This window comes from Cynoglossus semilaevis, chromosome 12 (genome assembly GCF_000523025.1).
Source record: "Cynoglossus semilaevis isolate Cse_v1.0 chromosome 12, Cse_v1.0, whole genome shotgun sequence".
Classification (NCBI taxonomy): domain Eukaryota; kingdom Metazoa; phylum Chordata; class Actinopteri; order Pleuronectiformes; family Cynoglossidae; genus Cynoglossus; species Cynoglossus semilaevis.
The window spans coordinates 13,041,705-13,061,466 of NC_024318.1; the positions used below are offsets into that span (position 1 = coordinate 13,041,705).

The following is a 19,762-nucleotide window of genomic DNA, read 5'->3' on the forward strand; positions in this document are numbered from 1 at the left end:
ATGGATGGATGGATGGAATGCAATTACAAAGACAATGTTCATGGGACAGGCAAGAGTATAGGAATGTGTAGGATGTTGAGATTTTATTAAAATTGACCATGGAATGAACAGAAATAAGAATGAGGATGAGGCAGTATGAGGTTCAGTGTACGTGTGTTTCTACCAGAAGCATTTATTATTATTATTATTATTATTATTATTAACCGTCAGAGACGTACACATTTAAAACAAAAAAAGACAAGGGTCGCTTCAAGAATAATGCTGCACTCTGCTGGCTTTAAAGCAATACTGCAGCTTTTGGAATCAAATAGTATTGTGCTGAGGTCCGGGTGCCCAAGATGATTCCAAACTGGGCTGCTAATCTTATTTAGCCATACTGATCATTTTCCATTTTTTTCTGCACGAATAACAAGAAGTGTATCCCAAAAGACACAACCATAATTGTAAAACAGTGCAGACATTATTTGTTGTAACTCCCTTTGATAGCCTGTCAAGATGGCGTCGACATCCGGATCCGTGACGTAATATATCGAATTCACGCTTCAAAGTTTTTTTATTTCATTTTTTTTAAATATATAACATTTTATCATTATCGCATTAGAAATGTATATGATTTGACTGTGATAATATACATGGTATAATGTCAGATATGAGAAATATAACTATTTAGGACCTCCATATACTCTTTGTTTACAATTTATTCGTATTTATTTAAACTTGTACAGCGTGTCTTGTTCTGTATGGTTTCATTTTTGTTAATAGCCGTTTGTGGTGAGGCTAAGAAGACACAGTACACTGTGCGGACCGCCAAGGAAACACCTGGCGGAAGTTCTTTTCAGACCATGTGACAACTTTCCACAGATCGTATTGGTTGATACTGGCGTGTGTTTTTCCCGCGAGTGAACGTCTCTCGCGCCGCACAAAAGGGTGCATGGTGGTGTAGGGAGGTTGTTGATAGTGTCCTTTGCACAAATTCAACGATTTTGAACGCAGAATAATGGCTAAACAAAGATCACTTTTCAGTTTTTTCACGAAGTCTCCACCACCGGTTTCCAAGCCGAAGACTAGCCCTTCTCCGACCGAGACAGACATGCCTTCCTCGGTGGAAAAGTCCAACTCCTCTCCAAAGGAACAGGCTAAGCAAACGCAACAACAACCGACCAGAATAAAATGTGACAACGCCAAACCGAAATGTGACAACGCCAAACCGAAATGTGACTCTAAAAAGTCTGCCAATGGAGGATTTAGTAAACTATTTAGCAAAAAGGCCGCTTCACCCGCAAAAAGGTGAGTGTCAGTGTGCAAAATGTAACGAGTTGTAGTGACTAATAAGAGCAACGTTTGGCTTCAGGCTATCAGCCTCCTGTAAATAAACCACACCAACTAAAAATAATGTTATGTTAGCCTATGATGTAGTAGTCTAAACATCGTAATTTATAAACACTTTTTGTGACCCGTGCGAAGGAAGATTTAAATAAACTTGATTAAATTGTTGTCGTTTACCAAGACATAACCAAACTGTGATTCAGGGCCTATTTGCAAGAAGTGTGGTTGGACCCAGATCGTAAAGTCATATTGCACTAGGGTTATGACAATGAACATGGGAGCAATACAAGTTAAAATTTAAAAATCGCCACATTTTCAGGCTCATTGTGGTTTCAGAAGCCTCATATCAGTATAAGTAATACAAAATAAACCATTAGTCATGTAATAATTTAACGACAGGCATAGTCTGATCTCACACTATATTTCCTTAGTTCTTTGACCCATTATACTCTTTAAAGTTGATTTCAGTGTCTATTGTCTGTACAGCACATGTACTAATGAGTGAATGCCAAAAATGTCAATTTCCTTCTTTTGTCCTAATTAGAAAAAAAAATTATAAAGACCCTTAACTGAAGAAGATTGGAATATAGTATAACTAAAACACTAACTATGACCCTTAAGGCAAAAATATCAGTTATTTGTGACTTATCACTCATCTTATAAAATTATAGTCTAAACTGTGCTTTGTTAGTGTTCCATTTAACATCAGTGTTAAAACACAAACAAACTAATATTGTGACCAAGTTTTAATTTGCATCTAATCTTCTTTTTTTTCAGGCAACTGACTAAATTGAAAATGTCTTGTTTTCTCCTGAAACCAACTTTTTGAAACTGCATTAATATATTTTTGTAGCCCCACATGTCCATTCAGTGCTGGTGCACTAGTGTGGGCAAAAATGGAGGGACACCCCTGGTGGCCGTGCATGGTGGTACCGCAACCTCTGACTGGACAGCAGATGAGGGCTCGTGGCCAAGCCCAACGCATCCATGTTCATTTCTTTGATGAACCTCCAACAAGGGGTTGGGTCCATGTCAAATATATCAGAGAATACCAAGGTTGGAGCAAATTATAATAATTCAATAAATTAAATAGCATTGTCTGTGTTTTCCAAACCATTAACATTACTGTTTTCTCACTGCCGAATTATGTCTTAGGCTCTGACAGCAGTGATGCTAAAGTCGGAGGGGTCTTCTTCAGTAGCAAGCCTGTGATCCGACATGCCGTGGAGCTTGCTGATAAAGTTTTGTTTGACACTCCTGAAAAAAGATTAAAGATGCCCATGTGCACTGATCCATCAGATGAAGAAGAGGAGGAGGAAGAGATGGAGGTTACATTGTTATTTTCTGTTGTTTAATTGGCATGGTCACAATGTGTACTGTTAAACCAAACTTTTTAATCACCAAAGATATGATTTTATGTTTTTTTTGACAGTAATAATTTAAACAAACATCCTTATGTGTACCTTATCAGCTTGAGCAGTCCACTTTAACTGATGAGAAGTTTACTGAAGAGGATAGTCCCAAAACTGAGGAAAGGTCCGCCCGTCGCCGTTCATCCCGTGCTGTCACAGAAAAGAGCAACAAAGCCAAGCGGCGTCGCATTATTGTTGTGTCTGACAGTGATGACTCTGGAGATGAGTTTAAACCAGAACATGCTGCTTCCAGCAGTGAGGAGGATGAGGAAGAGGAAACAGTGAGTAGTGAAGAGGAGAAGAGTGCACACGAATCAGAACCTGAAAGCCCTGTTAAACCTGTGAAGCGCAAACGTCCTGCAGAAAAGCCTGCAAATGAAAAACCAAAAGTATCACCTCCTCCAGTTGCTGCACCAAAACGAGCTCCAGCGGCTGTCGCAGCTGACACTAAGTCACGTCTCTCAGCCTACTCTGCCCCTGACAACTTTGACAGCCAGACAAACGATTCAGGCTCCAATGGAGGTACCACGGTTTGGGATCATGACAAACTGGAATGGCTGCAAGATGGCCGGAGGAAAGATGGCCGAAGGCGGCGTCAAACAGAAGAGGACTATGACCCCACAACCCTGTATGTCCCTGAAGACTTTCTTAACAGAAACACCCCTGGTATGCGGCGATGGTGGCAGCTCAAATCAGAGATGTTCGATACTGTGATCTTTTATAAGGTGGGAAAGTTCTATGAGCTCTACCACATGGATGCTGTTATTGGAGTCAATGAGCTTGGACTGACCTTCATGAAGGGGAATTGGGCACATTCAGGATTCCCAGAGATTGGTTTTGGACGTTTCTCAGATGTACTGGTCCAAAAAGGTTACAAGGTGGCTCGAGTGGAGCAGACAGAAACACCAGAAATGATGGAAGCTCGTTGTAAGAGCATGGCCAAACCCACAAAATTCGACCGCGTGGTCAGAAGAGAAGTGTGTCGGATCATCACTCGTGGCACTCAAACCTACAGTGTGCTGGATGGTGCATCTTCAGAGAGTCAGAGCAAGTTTCTCCTCAGTTTTAAGGAGAAGAGTGAAGATGAAAGCACAGGGCGCTGTCGCACTTATGGAGTCTGCTTTGTGGACACCTCAGTGGGTCATTTCAACATAGGACAGTTCCAAGATGATCGTAACTGCTCCCGCATGCGCACTCTGATAGCACACTTTACTCCCGTTGAGGTGCTGTTTGAAAAGGGAAATCCATCTGCTGAAACTCGCAAAATCTTGAAGGCATCTCTGTCCTCTGCTCTGCAGGAAGGACTTAATTCAGGAACACAGTTCTGGGATGCACAGAAAACTCTGAAAACCCTGTCGGAAGAAGAATACTTCAAAGATGCTGCTTGTAAGAATGAAGAGATGAAGACTAAAAACAATTTTCTTCCTGCTGTTCTGAAGCAGATGACATCTGAGAGTGATTCTCTCTGCCTCACTCCAAAGGATGGATATGAGCTAGCCCTCTCTGCACTTGGTGGCTGCATCTATTACCTTAAGAAATGTCTGGTGGACCTTGAGCTGCTCTCTATGGCTAATTTTGAAGAATATGTCCCAGTTGATGTTGAGATGGAAAAAGCTGCTGGAGATGTCAGTTTCTTTGCCCAGACTCGTCAGCGAATGGTCCTTGATGGAGTGACACTGGCAAACTTGGAAATCTTTCAAAACGCATCAGGAGGAACTGAAGGGACGCTCATGGAGCGCTTGGACACATGCTCCACACCATTTGGAAAGCGGTTGTTGAAGCAATGGCTCTGCGCTCCTCTCTGCAATCCTTCATCTATAACAGACAGACTGGATGCAGTCGAGGACTTGATGGGAGCTCAGGCCCAGGCTTCAGAGGCTACAGACCTGCTGAAGAAGCTTCCAGATCTTGAACGCCTCCTGAGTAAAATCCACAGTATCGGCACTCCNNNNCTATGAGGAGGTCACGTACAGCAAGCGCAAGATCGCCGATTTCCTCTCCACGCTAGATGGTTTCAAAACAATGCAGGAAATTATTTCCATTTTTGCTTCAGTTTCAGATGAATTCAAATCTGCAATGCTCCGTCAAGTGGTCAGCCTAAAAAGTAAGAAGAGCGGCCTCTTTCCTGACCTCTCTGCTGAGCTGAAACGCTGGGACACGTCGTTCGATCACCAGAAAGCCCGCAGTACTGGTGTCATAAGCCCAAAAGCTGGCTTTGACCCTGAGTACGACCAGGCACTGACTGGGATAAAGAACTGTGAACGGGAGCTGCAGGAATATCTCCACCGACAGAAGAAGAGGCTTGGCTGTAAAAGCATGGCTTACTGGGGCACAGGCAAGAACCGCTTCCAGATGGAAGTGCCGGACAGTGTCTCAGAGAGAAATATTCCTGAAGAGTACGAGGTGAAATCTACCAAGAAGGGCTGGAAACGATATGTCACACGGAAGACGGAAAAAATGTTCTCAGAGCTGCAGGGATATGAGGAGAAGAGAGATGGTGCTCTGAAGGACTGCATGAGAAGACTTTTCTACAACTTTGACAAGAACTACAAACAGTGGCAGGCTAGTGTGGAGTGCATGGCAGTGCTGGGTAAATATATCACTTTCAAATCAAATTTATCATTTTTTTTAACCTACATCTTTCTCCTTTTGGATTTGGTTCTTTTTGGCAGGTGCAAATTTGTTATTGTTCTGAGAAAATGTAAAACTGTACAGGAACTGTGTACTCACTGATACTGAGTTTGGTTTGGGCTTCAATAATAATGCTATAGCTGACAGGTAACAGGGTGATAAGCTTATGATCTGTCTAATATGTTGGCCTCATTATTTGTGAGAATCATGTTGTTTTTAATTTGTTATTAAGTCCTTATATCAGTTTGCAGACAAAATCTCCCCTCTTACAGAAAGTTTAAGTGAGGAGTGTTCTGATTCATTTCGTCTACAACTATATTTGTGACATTATTCTTTGTTAGTTCTACCTTTTTAACAAACCCACTGAGAAAGAACTTGCCCTCGGCTAATATTGTGAGAACAAATCTTGAGTGATACAAAACTGCAGCAGTGCAGCACTCAGTTTGTTCTCGCAGCTTTACTTCCCCTGCAGTTTGGTGGATACCAGCTGGCAGCACAGGTGCCTGTTCTGAAAACACTTCCTGTAGATGTCACTAATCTCTCTTGATTACGTTTGTACATGGATGTTGAAGGAGTCTCAGTGCTTGTCAAGTGTGTGCGGCAATTAGTTCTGCATGGATAACCTTTACAGTGTTATATCTGATAGGAAATTTTTTTTTTACACCACATGATAAATGACAAGTTGTCTTCATTAGTAAAATTCTGTTTTATTGTTATCACCACCTCCTGCAGATCTTCTACTGGCCCTGACCCGTTACAGTCAGGGTGGAGATGGACAAATGGTCAGACCACAAGTGGTGCTCCCTGGTGGTAAAAACCAAATCACGCCCTTCATTGATCTGGTTGGATCACGCCACCCGTGTGTCACTAAGACTTTCTTTGGTGATGACTTCATCCCTAATGACATCTTCATCGGCTGCCCTGGCAGTGGTGGAACTGAAGAGGAGGAGGAAGTGAAGAGGGATCAAGCCTTGTGTGTCCTTGTCACAGGACCCAACATGGGGGGCAAATCCACCCTCATGAGACAGGTGAGTCAGTGATTCAATAAAATAATCACAGAATCTGTGATTTGAGAAGAAAAAGGTTCTTGAAATTATATTTGACTCATTACAATTCTACAAATATACCTTCTTATTGTCTATCATATTGTCCTGTAGCATTTGCACACACATTAAAATTATCGCGATAACTAGTAGTACAATTCTATTTGTATTTTACTCCCTTTATGTTGTATTGTATGTTTTAAATTTTTTGTATTTTATTTTTAATGTAGTAGTTTGTTTCCAAGAGATTCTGGAAGTGTACTACAGTGCTGATATTTTTACATGATAAAAATGCCTGTGATAAAAATGTCCTTATACATCTGGGTTCTTTTGTGCACAGTGTGGGCTGGTGATCATCCTGGCCCAGCTGGGCTGCTATGCTCCTGCTGAGAGTCTGCGCTTTACTCCAGTTGACAGGGTCTTCACTCGACTGGGAGCCTCAGATCACATTATGGCTGGTAATGTTTTAGGTGCTTGTCCAGAATACGTGCACTTGATATAGGCAGAGACTTTTTCAACTATCAACTGTATTCTGTAGGTGAGAGTACCTTCTTTGTGGAGCTGAGTGAAACTGCCAGCATCCTGCATCACGCTACCAACCACTCACTGGTGCTCTTGGATGAATTAGGTTTGTTTATGTTGCACGTCGCTGGCTTATCTTGTAAGACCAGCGTGACTGTTTTGTCCCTGGTGTGCTGTGTTTATAGAGTGCAGTCATTTCTCTGTGAAACTCCCAACAGGAAGGGGAACGGCCACATATGACGGCACAGCTATCGCCAGTGCTGTTGTGAAGGAGCTGGCTGAGAAGATCTGCTGCCGTACTCTCTTCTCAACACACTACCACTCCCTGGTGGAGGACTATGCCAGCAGCCCTGCTGTGCGGTTGGGTCACATGGTGAGTTCATAAATTATGTGTTGTGTAAAAACTACTTGCTGTGTCTGCAGCACAGTATTCAGAATATCTCCTCATCTCACTGAATAATTCTGCCTTTATTTACATTATCTATATAGAATGCAGGAGACACTGCTATTAATACATGTTGTTGTTTAGTTTTATAGTAGTGTACATACTGTATGTAAACACAATTTCACCATAAAGAGATGGGATCTCGTTCAGCTGATGTGAATATTATAGGTGGTTTTTCCTAGACAGCATAGTATACCAGGCAATTAAGATCAATAATGTTGAAATACAGCTCTAAACTAGCTCTCTTTAGAGGCTGCTAAATTCCATATTTTTGTCTCCCCACTGACAAACTGACATTCTCTCTCTTCATTTTAAACACTTTATCAAGTATTAAACACTTTAACATTTAGACAATTTATCATCACCCGTTTTTGTCTTTTAATTGGGCTTAATGTTTTTGGTTACAACCAATTAATTACTGAAAGAAAATGTGTAATATGTTGCAATATGAACAGTAAAGACCAAGTCAACAAATATTTTAAAACTAGACTTGTTTTGAAATATTAAAAGTTGTTTTGTTACTGAAAAACACATTTAGCTCTGTAATAAGGTTGTCAGCTCCTCCTGGATTCAAATGCATGCAGTTGGAGCAGGTGCTGTGCCACTGACTCTTGTATCAAACTGTCTTTTTAAGGCCTGTATGGTGGAGAATGAATGTGAGGATCCAAGTCAAGAAACCATCACATTCCTCTACAAGTTCATCACTGGTGCTTGTCCAAAGAGCTATGGTTTCAACGCTGCTCGACTTGCCAACCTGCCAGAGGAGGTCATCCAATCAGGACACAGGAAGGCCAGGGATTTCGAGAAGAGCACCATCAGCCTCAGACTCTTCAGGTTCGTCACATCTGTTAATTCTGTCGACGGCGTCTGTTGGTAAAAACCAAAAGGTTTGTTCTGACATTTTCTCAATCTTCTCTTGCAGGAAGCTCTGCCAGTTTGCTGACGGTGCTTCACGGAGCAACACACACTTTACTTCATTGTTTCAGTTGCTCAACAATCTGTAGTTTGTACTAGAAAAAAAATTTGTTCAATTAGGTTGATCACCATTTTTGGGAAAACAAAAAAAAAAACACTACTGCGATGATCTAATAAAGTTTATTTTTTAAAAAATGACAATGTTGCATCTAGGAAATCCATTTTAATTCACACTAGAGCCTACATAATGGTTATTGAATACTTCACAATATATTAAGTCTAGATGTTATGATACATGCATACATTTTAAATCTGTATGAGGACCACCAATCACCAATACACATGAATGGGGAGGGGAGTGAAGGATATAGAGCTGTATATAGGTACTTGTCTCAGCTTCAGAAGAGTAAAAGCTTTGTGTTCTCCAGCAACATTGGCAAACCGGGGAGCAAACACAAAAACAAGTGCTTTCATTGAGACTTTTAATGAGATGTTATTTATAAAATATTATAAATCTAAATAAAAAAATGGCCAGGTTGGATTGATACAAAAAAATCTACATGAAATGATGAAAACTATTGTTCCCAAAGAAGGTACAACCCAAACAGAAATCATTCAACATGCACAAGTTCCCCCCACAGTCAGCAATTTCATATTAATCTGATGAAGAGGCTGTACTTAAGTACAAACTACAGCCGTAAATAGTGACACAAATGCTGTGTTTTTTCTTCTGGACTTTTTAAGCTGTCCACTTTGAGAAACTACGTGTGAAAACATAAGGTGACTCCTTTACCAGCTCAGCTCCCTCTGAGTCCTGTGAAAGCACCATTCAGCATCCTACTGATTTGCAAACGTGACAGACAATGTTGCTGGAGAAGGTTTAGTGTTGTCTTTTTCTTTTCTCTGGTCTCTTTCACAGAAAGAAGTTAAATACTGCGACATGAGTTATTACAGCATTTCTAGGGTATAATAAACAAAAAATGAACACATTTAATAAAATAAAGACATTCAAGTACAGTAAGATCTTTGCATGAAAATACAAAACTACACAAAAGCAATAAAATCAAATCTCAACAGTTGTCTTGAAGGGGGAAGGGCCAAAAAGCTGAAGTGCTAGGTCGTTTGTCCCCGTATGCTGTGGTACGAGCACCAGTTGCCTAGTGATGGAAGCTTTGCTGTATTTGTGGTGTTTGCCTCTTGATGGAGGAGCATGTGTTCAGAACAGGGCTGTACGTTACTGCAGCTTCTTGTTTCTTATAACTGATGACCCATCAGCTTTTTTTTCCCGCCATGTCTCATCGATTTATCCGAACCAACGCCCTGCAAGCCCTGAGTCTGATGCCTTTTTGCTCCGTCCCACTCTGTTTTCTTGTGATATATAGGGAAACAAAAAAATGTGAGGCCACCATAACCAGGCTTTATCTTTTTTTTCTGTATGACTCCATCTATCATTTTAAAGTTGAAGTCTTTTTAAGTCACTTTATATTCTCTGCTAAAGTGATTTTTTTTTTCTTCTCTCCATAGTTTTAATTTTCTCCTCCTGCACTGCACAGGATCTAAAGTGTCCTGCTGAGGTGCAAAATGACCCTCAGCTCTTGCTCAGTTGTGCTGCAGTGTATTGGACTCTATAGGAGGAGCTGAGTCATACAGTGTGTCTGTGTCGTGAGTCGGTTCTCCAGCTAACGTGCATGGATTAGACAGCGTCCCTGCACCACAGTCACAGAAGAACCTGCCAGTGGAGAAGAAGAAATTAGACGGTACAGCAGAGTGCAAAAAACATGTAAGTCCGTAAACACTATTGAACACTTGGGGTGACCTAAGGTGACTAGATTAGTATGACCTTTGATGATCAGTGACCTAACCATCAGTGGTACTGCAGCCAAAACAGTCCATTGCCAATATACAGGTATATGACATTCCAACATATGAACTAAAGGCCTTCTTTTAAATTTGCAAATCTCAAGGCTTCACAGCTGGATTTTTGTAAAACAAAAAAACAAAACACTTCTCAATTGTGATTAAAAATGAGATTAATCCACATCTATTGATTATGACCACTTTCCTTTCTACTGTCTATCAAAAAAGGTGAATGTAAAAACTTGATTTCATCAATGTCAAATCATGTCAAGTCATCGTGTCAAATGTAGTTACTTTTTTGACGAACTGCAGAGACAAGACTGTAGGACTGACCTGTCATGTCTGATGAACTCCACGTCATGTCCTTGGTGACACTTCTTGATGCAGTTCACACAGATGGCATTTCGGTCTGTTGTGTTACAGGTGTGACACCTGTGTGAAGTCAAAAGGAAAAGTTGGTCAGCAGGGACTAAACCTGAACTGTCGAGATCGTGCCCTCGTTTCATGGCAGTAAACATCACCAAATTACCTGTAAAAATCGTGCATTGGGTAGCTGGTGTAACTTGAAATCTTGTACAGGCACTGACCTCTGCTCACTGCCTTTTCAATGGCATCTTGATTGTTCAGTATCTTATTATCTATAGGAAAGATTGCAAATTGAAGTCAGTAAGACATAGATCTATGGTCCATAGTTTATTTAAGTTGAACTAAGAGGTTTTTTTTATTGACCTTTTGCTCAATCTGTAATTACCTTTCATTGTTACATTGACTCCAGATGCAAGAAACAATCCACCAAAACGATTGTTGAAGATCTGATTACCCTCTAAAGTAGCTGTGGCGTGGTTGGTGATCTCGATACCTAATTATTTAATAAACATTAATATTAAAAAAAATAAATCACCTATTATGGAAGTGTGAATAATATAAAAATGCATTAAAATAAGACACTCCTCATTGCAATTTATACCACAGGTAGCAGCACATGCACAGGTATTACTGTACTGTTATTCACCTGCAGCAAAGCCATCAAATATCCTGTTTTTTCTCAGTACTGGGTGACTGTTGGTGCTGATGAGAACTCCTGCTTGGGCATTTCTGAAGATGTCGTTTTCCTCCAACAACCCTAAAAACAATCATGAGTCCGTCAAAAAATAAAACAATCTACCAATTAAACATAAAACTAAAGATGTCCATCTTTCTGTTATACAAATTTTAGTTACCTCTTCCTCCATTAAATATACAGATGCCACCGTCTCTTCCATCGTGAATCTTGTTTCTCCTCAGAGTGGGGTTGCTGTCCGTTTTGATCCACACTCCTGCCATAGCATTGTCAAAGATCTCATTGTCCTCAATAAAACCCAAACCTGGAAAAGGTATCAGATGTACCATAATTAGAACGACAGGGAAGAGTGTAGTTGTCACATTTGTCAAACAGTCGAAGTACATGCAAACAGCCTGAGGTGGCGTTCAGTTGGCTCTTACCCGAGTTGTAAACCAGAATGCCTCCATTCTGGCCTCCCCAGATCTTGTTCCTCCTTATTTTTGGATTGCTACCAGTCCTGTCAAAAACACAACTCTTTAGTAACTGTGTTTACATCAGGTCACATATTAGGAAATTATTTATCCTTTTTGTAAGCGTATGTAAACCTTCACTCACAAGTGTCTCTAAATAGTTGTAAACCAACCTGATTTGAACTCCAGAGTACATGTGATTGTAGATATCATTGTCTTCCAGAACACCGTGGCCATTGTCATAAAAGTAGACTCCAACCTGTATAAATAACAAAATATTAAACCTCATTAACATGACACAGCTCAACAACTGTACAGAATGAGACTGACAAAAAACCCACCATAACACTAAACAATAGAAATGTGTATGTACTTGTGACTTTAGTTCAATTATTTATCATCCATCCTGCCATCCTACCTGTTTCCCACTGTGTATCCTGTTCCTCCTCAATACTGGCGTGCTGCCTGTTGTCACCCACACTCCTGCCAGTGTGTTGCTGTACACTTCGTTCTCCTCGATGACACCTTGTCCTTTTTCGTGCTACATGATACAAAAATGAGCCAAACGTCACTGCTAATTCAAGTTGAAAAAAAATGTAACGAAAAACTGGGTGGAATCATTTAGAGTGGCCACTCAAAAGATCCTAAGTGTTAAATTGTGGATTTTAAGTAGGCAAAAGCTTTTAAAATATTTACCACATATATGCCGCCATGCTGGCCATCGTGAATCTTGTTGTGTCTGACTATAGGGCAGCTGTTGGTTCTGATCTGGATCCCTGCAAGGGCGTTACCATAGATGTCGTTGCCCTCAATCAGGCCTCGTCCGTCGCCGAAAATGTAAACGCCTCCTTGGTTACCATTAAATATGGCATTTCCCCTGGATGGATCAAACAAATAAATTGTTTGAATTTATCCATTTAAAATGAATGCAATTTTACAGGTGACCAGTGAGGCCACAGCACACTGACCTTATTGTGGGATCACTGTTTGATGTTATCCACACCCCAGCAAAGTTGTTTGCATAGATTTTGTTTTCGATGAACTGCCCACGGCCCTTTTCGTGCACGTAGATGCCACCGGTCTGACCGTGGTGGATCTCACAACGAACCACAGTTGGATTGGCGTATGCTTTCACCTCAAAGCCGGCAATACGGTTCCTATGGATATTACAGCTCTCAAAGTAACCCTAGAATTAGACAAAGAAAACTTAACTGCATGTTTGGGTACAAGTTTGCATTAAAAAAAAAATTAGACTATCATTACTACAGTGTTACACGAGTACATTTGATCTTACCATGCCGTGGTCAAATGTAAAAACTCCCACATCTCTGCCATGGTGGATGTGATTCCGTCTGATGATGGGATTTCCGTGGTTTTTTACCCAGATCCCAGCCAGGGCGTTGTTTGAGATCTCGTTGTCTTCATATATTCCCTACAAGGAGAACACATATTCAATACATGAACTCTCGCATTTCCAAAGGTGCTGTTATAATGCATGACATTGATTAGAGTTGATGCATTGCCATACCTGTGCATGGTCAGTGATGTACAAACCAACATTTTCACAGTCACTGATGTTGCAGTGCTTAATTGTGGGACAAGCACCTTGGCCACTTACACAGACAGCTGACCCCACTGAAACAAGCAGAATACAATAAGTCAATACACAAATATGAATCAGGACACACCCCCACATTGAGTTAAAATTAGGCTGCATATAAGATCACACCTGTGCATGTGCTGCGTATGATGCAGTGGTCAATGATGGGACTGCAGTTGACTGTTATCTCGAGGCAGTGGTGTGCATTATGGTGCTGGGCTGATTTGTCATCAGGGTTGAACTGCAGAAGATGTTAAAATGTGAGTGACAACTGTGGCATACAGTGAAAATATGAATTATTGGTAACAGTCCTCTCACCCTGATGGTCATGTAACCAACATAGGCATCTTCTGAGCCTTCCATGAATACAAATGTAGAGTCTCTGGTGTTCTCTATGATGACTTTCTCTGCTACTTTTCCTGGAGCTGCACAAAGAGCAAAGAGTATAAACAAAAAAGAACTTAACAAGTGTAATGTTTCAAAGTATTAATTAAAAAATTCCACTCGTGGGTAAAGCACATCTCCTCAATCACCTTATCTGAATATTAACCAAAGAAAAAAAAACACCTGGCTAGCAGCTAATAATCTGATCAATAAATACTTTTTTAACAAAAGACATCACATACCGGCTCCGATCATTGTGATCGGTGACTCGATGTAGATCCATTCATCTGTGTAAATGCCGGAATGGACAAATATCAGGCCATCGAAGTGAGGCTCCTGACCTCCACCAAGAGCATCCTCGATGGTGTCATAGTACTTAAAAAGAACCAACACACAATTAGAAAATTAGAAACAATAAATAAATAAAATAGAAGACTAACAGCTGTTTTATATTAATTGTACTTACAAACATGTTATCTCTCCCTTTGTATCTGGCAGGATTACTGTAGAAGTGTTCTGCGAAGCCTGGCTTGACATGTGCTCCCTTGTACTGTGACAATTAAATTAATACAAATAACCATACATTAAGACAAGTAAATGGCTCATTATATAGAAAATTCAAAATGATTGTGCTGACAGCAGATTTTTTTTGTCACTCTATCACATGCTAATACAGCAGCTGTCTGAATAAGAGAAGATTTAAACCTTCGTACCAGTTGCTGAAAACTTTCTTTCCAAGGGTTTGGCTGCTCATATTCTTCTGGGTTTATCTGAAAGAACTTCCCTGCCTCAGGGTGCATCATAGGCCTTGTGTATTCAAAAACTTCCATGTACAGCCTCTTCCTGAAACATAAAGTCACAACAAACCTTAACAACATCCTCTGTTTGTTTTTGTACACACACTTACATTATTCACGTTACACAAAACTTATTTTAACAGCATTTTGGTGTTCGTGAACACCTTCAAATCAAAATAAGATGAACAAGTTTAAGAACCTGAGTAGGAAAATATTGTGAAGTTGTGTTGTAAAGTAATAAAAACATAGCTTAAAGTAGTGATTAACCCAAACAGTGTCTAACCACGTGATACATTTCAACAGGTCTCACCAGAGAATGGGGTCGTTGGCCAATTCACTGAAGCGTTTGCACACGCAAGCAGAGCGGCACAAGTCCTGCTCCAACAGGTACGAGAAGATCTTCAGTACCACCTCATCTGGGAGCTTCTCCTGCAAATACTGTTCTGCTGGAGCTGCTAAAGGACGGATGACCACAAAGTAGGAAAATGTTTAATGGACTAGGTGTGGAAGGTAGAGTAAGATGGAAGTAACTATGCTAGATGAAGATATTATCCATTAACATTCATGTGATAAAGAATTTTTAAAAATAACAGTTGATTTGTTTGAACCTGTTTTTTGTTAATTTCTACATATCATAATTTGAAAAAAAAGCATGACATGCATCTTTGCAGGAATCATTAGTTGTGGGGGTTTTTTTTCGTACCTGGCAAGTCCTGGCACTTTCCTGCAACTCTGGGACGCTTAGGTCGGTGTCCAAAGTTGTCTGTGGTTGAAGTGGAAGCACCCTGTGGAATTAGAAGAGGCCGTTAGAAATATTTCTATACTAATTGTGGCTTTTTTGCACAACACCACAACCATGTCATTGTGGACTGTTAGACCTACCTCCATATTTGTCTTGGTCGGACACACTGTTCTCTTGGGGAGAGACTTTCTTCTAAGTTGGTAGGGACTATTCTGAGCTCCTGGACCAGATTCTTCTGCAACCATATCTGCAGGAACGTCCTCATCTGCATAGGGTGCAAAGGACAAAAACTTGATACACAACATTTCTATTTTGATTTGTTTCATAAGGAGAATTTCAGTCACTACTCTAATAAAAATGCCATGTGACCATAGTCTCACTGTTAACTACCTGTAAGGAAATGACTAATTTAGTAATTAGTCGATGCAGCTAAAACTAATTTTGTGTGACGTTTTACTTTTTTTTAGTAAAAGTAATTTAAGCCAAAAAAGATAAATGGTGATTTTTACAATAGTTATAATATCCTCAAATATTTTTTTCATGAATTAACCATCATAGAGAAGCAACCATACCCGAACACATTCATATGTAAGAAACTAAAAGCACAGAATGTTTTTATGGTGAAAACTTACCCATAGACACTCAAAAATAGTTGTTGACTCCATTGGTAGTCAAATGGGCACCAATAAATCCATTGATCATTGCAGTACTAGTCGTTAAACACAGGCTTTCTGCTTCTAATTCATCAAAAGGGCCATTAACATGTTGTTCAACATTGATTACCTCAGGAGAATTTTGCTGCCTAAGCCTAGATTTGACTACAAAGAGGATTCAATCAACACGTAAAACAAAACAAGCAAAGATTCAGCCTATTCAGTGTTGCATGATGAGTTGATAGCTACCACAGATGGGAGATGCAAACTCTTGTCTGCTTGTTGCTCTGGTTGCAAATGTGACTCTCCCCGGCTACTAACCCAGTATCCACTACAAACACTGTACACAAATACTCTGCACAAATACAACTGATTTCAAACCGTATATGTAAAGATCACTACACTGTACCTACATAGTACATATAGATATGCAATATTGAGATGTATTTGACTCCAACCGCAATATGATTTAAATGACAAATGATCGATGCTGCACATTCCTTTGTAGGTCATAACAGCATAAAATAACAAAGCGAGAACAAGAGAAAAATAATAATTGTTATAAATGGATATGAGGTGAAGTACGATAGAGTTAAAACAAATGTAACCTGCTGCTGCGGTTTTTAGTTATTGCTGAAGGATACAGTATCACAACATGCTATAGAGCACATGACAACGGACATAGATTTTATTTTAGTCAGCCGCCTCAGACCAACTCCACTTATTTGAATATAATTTTGGCCTTGGAAAAAATAATATAGTCGATAGCGTTTACATATCGCCGTCTGTCGGACCACAGCATTTATGAAGACGAATACTGACATTCAACCTGTTACAGATGTATATTTATCTAGGAATGTTGTTAATGGGGCTATTTTATGAGAAATGTCAGCTCGCATATAGTTAGCCACATATGCTAATAATAACAGTGCAGTTAGCGCTTTAGCACAACATCCAGAGCCACTTTCTGTGTCTCACATCAGCGTCTGTCACCCATGAATCAAGTCTCTCGCAGTCATTTTTAGACAAGCTGCAGTTGGCACGTAAGCTGGCAAACAGCAATCTTGAGCAGTGCTACTTAGTCAGCCTGGCGAAGGAAGGAGCGACCATGTTCCAAAATTGAAGCAAAACAAAGCGCGGCCTGACGGTAAGCTTCGTATACGTAAGCCTCGGTGTTTCCTAGCTGATCGTCTCAGAGTAACTTGGGTTTACAATCAAGTATCCACGCTCACAGCAGGGTATAGACTAAAACATAACGGTTAACAACACTATTATCCACATTGCCGTGAAACACGAACTTAAAATACCAATCTAGCTTCTATGCAAGTCTCGATATTTAGCCTCATAACATTACCTCTTTCCTGGTGGTTCCCCTCCGGCTGCACCGGGCGCGGCCTCGACACTCGCCTGGGTCTTCTGCTAACGTTACTTGCTCTGACGGAGTTCATTTGGTGGTGTTGGTAATCCTGGAAGAAATGTCGAAGCGTTCACGGCAGAACAGGTGACCCCAGGCACACCATCTATGTATTTTTGGCCGACATCGTACGATCATCCATGATGTACCGCTGCTACAGGAAAACGTACACGGTGTTGTTCCCGTTCCCCTGCACTGTAGGCGGTGGGCTCAGGCCGTGTATCTGCTTTCGTTCAAGAAAACAACGAATCCTGACTATGTTAAATCTGCATTTCAGAATTTGTACAGGTTATTTTAAATCTTAAGCAAATGTTATTTGTTGCCAGTCTTTTCTGCACCACTTCTCCAAAATCATGGTGAAAAGTTCGTCAAATTTGCAGGCAAACGCTACAGCCCACTATTACATTCTCACCAATTACAAGCAGAGATCCTGGAGGCATTAACCAATCAGATTTGGCGATAGTTAACCATGCTGTTGAGGCTGAAAGATATTTAGCATCAGGAGATATTTGTTGATTAAGGGTAGGTTTTGAGGATATTTAAACTTATCAGACCGTAGGACAGCCTGTTGCAATTGCAACTGCATTCGCATTTGTTTTATGACCCCCTAAAGTTTTTACTATTAAATAGTATAAGTTATAGTATAGTAAAGTTTAAGGAACATGATATGGAAACTAGCAGCATCTTGTGGTGATGTTTCGTGAGATGATAATTAAGTATTACCCATCTCTCGAGTTCCTTTCATAAACGCAGTACAACAAATGAAAGCCACCGACTATTATTGAAATTAGGTGTTTGTGATTCTTAAAAAATATGTAATCATACGGATGTTCCTCTTTATTTAAATGATCAACGGAAAGTGCTATGTTTGTTACATTATATGTATTTTCTCTAATTTACGACCAAAGACAAGGACGATTCCTGCCATACACCCAGTTTCGGTTGATATTTACTTTAGCTTCCTATAGATTCTATCCAGTCGAGACACAAGATATGAATTCGCTCTTTTACACTTGTAAAACGTCAAAAGTTACACAAACATAAAGAATACACCAAGGTTAATTCTTTAAAACGTTTTTTTAAGGTTTTGTACTTACTTTCACACACAGTAGCCTATTCTTATACACTATCCTGTTTGTCCACTAGATGTCTCCTTAGCACTACCTCTGGGTACTTAATGCGCGCAATGAGGAAGTCGCGTGAGAATGAAGCTCTGTGCATGTTCTTTTGTCTTCTTTGTTTTATACATTATCTTTATATTTATATTGAGGTCGTTTTTGTGTTTCTTGTGTATATTATTTGGTTATCTCAGTTATTGTCTCAGAGCAGCATGGTTTCAAACTACTGTACCTGCCTCATAACCAACTGCAATGACAGTAGTGACAACAAGGTGCTGCCACTTTTACTTCCTTAAGGTGGCAGCATCCTCACATTTCCATACCAACCATACACTTTTTTATATCTGCAACGCGTTTACAGTATTAATACATTTTCATTATTTATTTCTGTGCTTGTTTGTTTGCTTTGTTTATCTTTCCTATTGTACCTGCAGACCCATCGAAAGGACCATCTGCGGATTGACCCTTCTGTCTGTCTGTTTGTCTGTCTGTCTGATGAGGTTAATGATGGGTGACCTCTGAGTGAATGTCAGCCATGTTTTGACTAGAACTGTTTTTCTCTGCTTAAGTAGCCACAACAGAACAACTATTCTGTTTTTTGTGTTTTCTTTTCTTACATGTATAGATACTGTATTTGACAAGATGTCAAAATATTATTGTTAATTGCTTTTTAATTTAATAAATGTCTTATAATAAGAAAATCATTTTTGAATTACAAGCAGTAGGTTTGTTATGGTAAGATTTTTTGTGGCTAAAGTATTTTTTTCATGTCTTACATATCATATTTAAAAACGATTATTTATTTATTGTCTTAGACCAAATTACCAGCCTTCCTAGACAATTGTGATAACATGTACTTAATTTTGATGCTCAAAGAGCTTAACTGTCAAGATCTGTTGTTATTGATCCTAATATGTTGGAGATATGACAGTGAGGCACATGTGTTGGCTTGGTAACCAATCCAGTATCCAGTGGCAACAGAGGTCTATTGAATGTTGGGTGGCTCTGTATTGGCTGGCGAGCCCACTACTCTTCTGTGTCACCAAGTCAAAAAAGTGCATCCATACAACAGCTCTGGATAATGATGGCATTGTGTATTATTCAGCTCTGAAGGCAATAATATGCATGATTGGGTCAACATCCCAGCACTTACACCTGTGTGTCTAACAACTTAAGTACTGACCTGCAGACTTTGTGTGTGTATCTGTCACTTTCTCTTTCTCTTCATTTACACTCACAGTGAATCTTGCTCTTTTAATTTGCATTCTGCGGTGTAAAGATTGAGCATGTAACAAGATTGTCTTCATTCTTGGCTATCACTGACTCCTATCTATATCTGAAGGCATCCGCTGATGCGGAGGCAGACACAACAGGATAAACGTCTTTGTCTT

The 19,762-nt window shown here is 40.0% G+C and overlaps 2 protein-coding genes and 1 long non-coding RNA gene across 5 annotated transcripts; 2 read left to right on the forward strand and 1 right to left on the reverse strand.

The window, feature by feature from the left end:
- The first annotated feature begins 851 nt into the window (after window positions 1-851).
- msh6 (mutS homolog 6 (E. coli)) lies at window positions 852-8,495 on the forward strand. The gene is given in 11 exon segments (XM_008322261.3): window positions 852-1,287; window positions 2,180-2,382; window positions 2,482-2,654; window positions 2,798-4,686; window positions 4,688-5,328; window positions 6,102-6,397; window positions 6,753-6,870; window positions 6,951-7,040; window positions 7,153-7,307; window positions 8,014-8,213; window positions 8,302-8,495. Coding segments are annotated over 11 exon segments (4,137 nt in total). The 5' UTR covers window positions 852-997; the 3' UTR covers window positions 8,384-8,495.
- Window positions 8,459-17,671, reverse strand: fbxo11a (F-box protein 11a). 3 transcript variants are annotated; one of them, XR_522439.3, is made up of 22 exons: window positions 17,194-17,671; window positions 15,327-15,451; window positions 15,148-15,229; window positions 14,755-14,899; window positions 14,361-14,490; window positions 14,114-14,197; window positions 13,890-14,022; window positions 13,582-13,688; window positions 13,393-13,504; window positions 13,192-13,298; window positions 12,958-13,095; window positions 12,632-12,849; window positions 12,360-12,540; window positions 12,082-12,204; window positions 11,837-11,922; window positions 11,634-11,710; window positions 11,372-11,515; window positions 11,164-11,274; window positions 10,903-11,010; window positions 10,739-10,789; window positions 10,485-10,583; window positions 8,459-10,023 (listed from the first exon to the last, which is right to left on the reverse strand). XR_522439.3 is itself a non-coding variant. In XM_008322260.3 (22 exons), the coding sequence occupies exons 1-22, from the start codon at window positions 17,285-17,287 to the stop codon at window positions 9,894-9,896; spliced, it is 2,640 nt and encodes an 879-aa protein (XP_008320482.1). In that variant the 5' UTR covers window positions 17,288-17,670; the 3' UTR covers window positions 8,466-9,893. The 3 variants fall into 3 exon arrangements, 2 of the variants coding, with proteins under 2 accessions (XP_008320482.1, XP_008320481.1); XM_008322260.3 differs by having other exon boundaries at window positions 8,466-10,023; window positions 10,681-10,789; window positions 14,755-14,896; window positions 17,194-17,670; XM_008322259.3 differs by having other exon boundaries at window positions 8,466-10,023; window positions 10,681-10,789; window positions 17,194-17,669.
- Window positions 9,943-15,025, forward strand: LOC112487820 (uncharacterized). The gene is made up of 2 exons (XR_003051279.1): window positions 9,943-10,074; window positions 14,748-15,025. It is a non-coding gene; the product is annotated as an uncharacterized LOC112487820 (long non-coding RNA).
- Window positions 17,672-19,762: the final 2,091 nt, after the last annotated feature.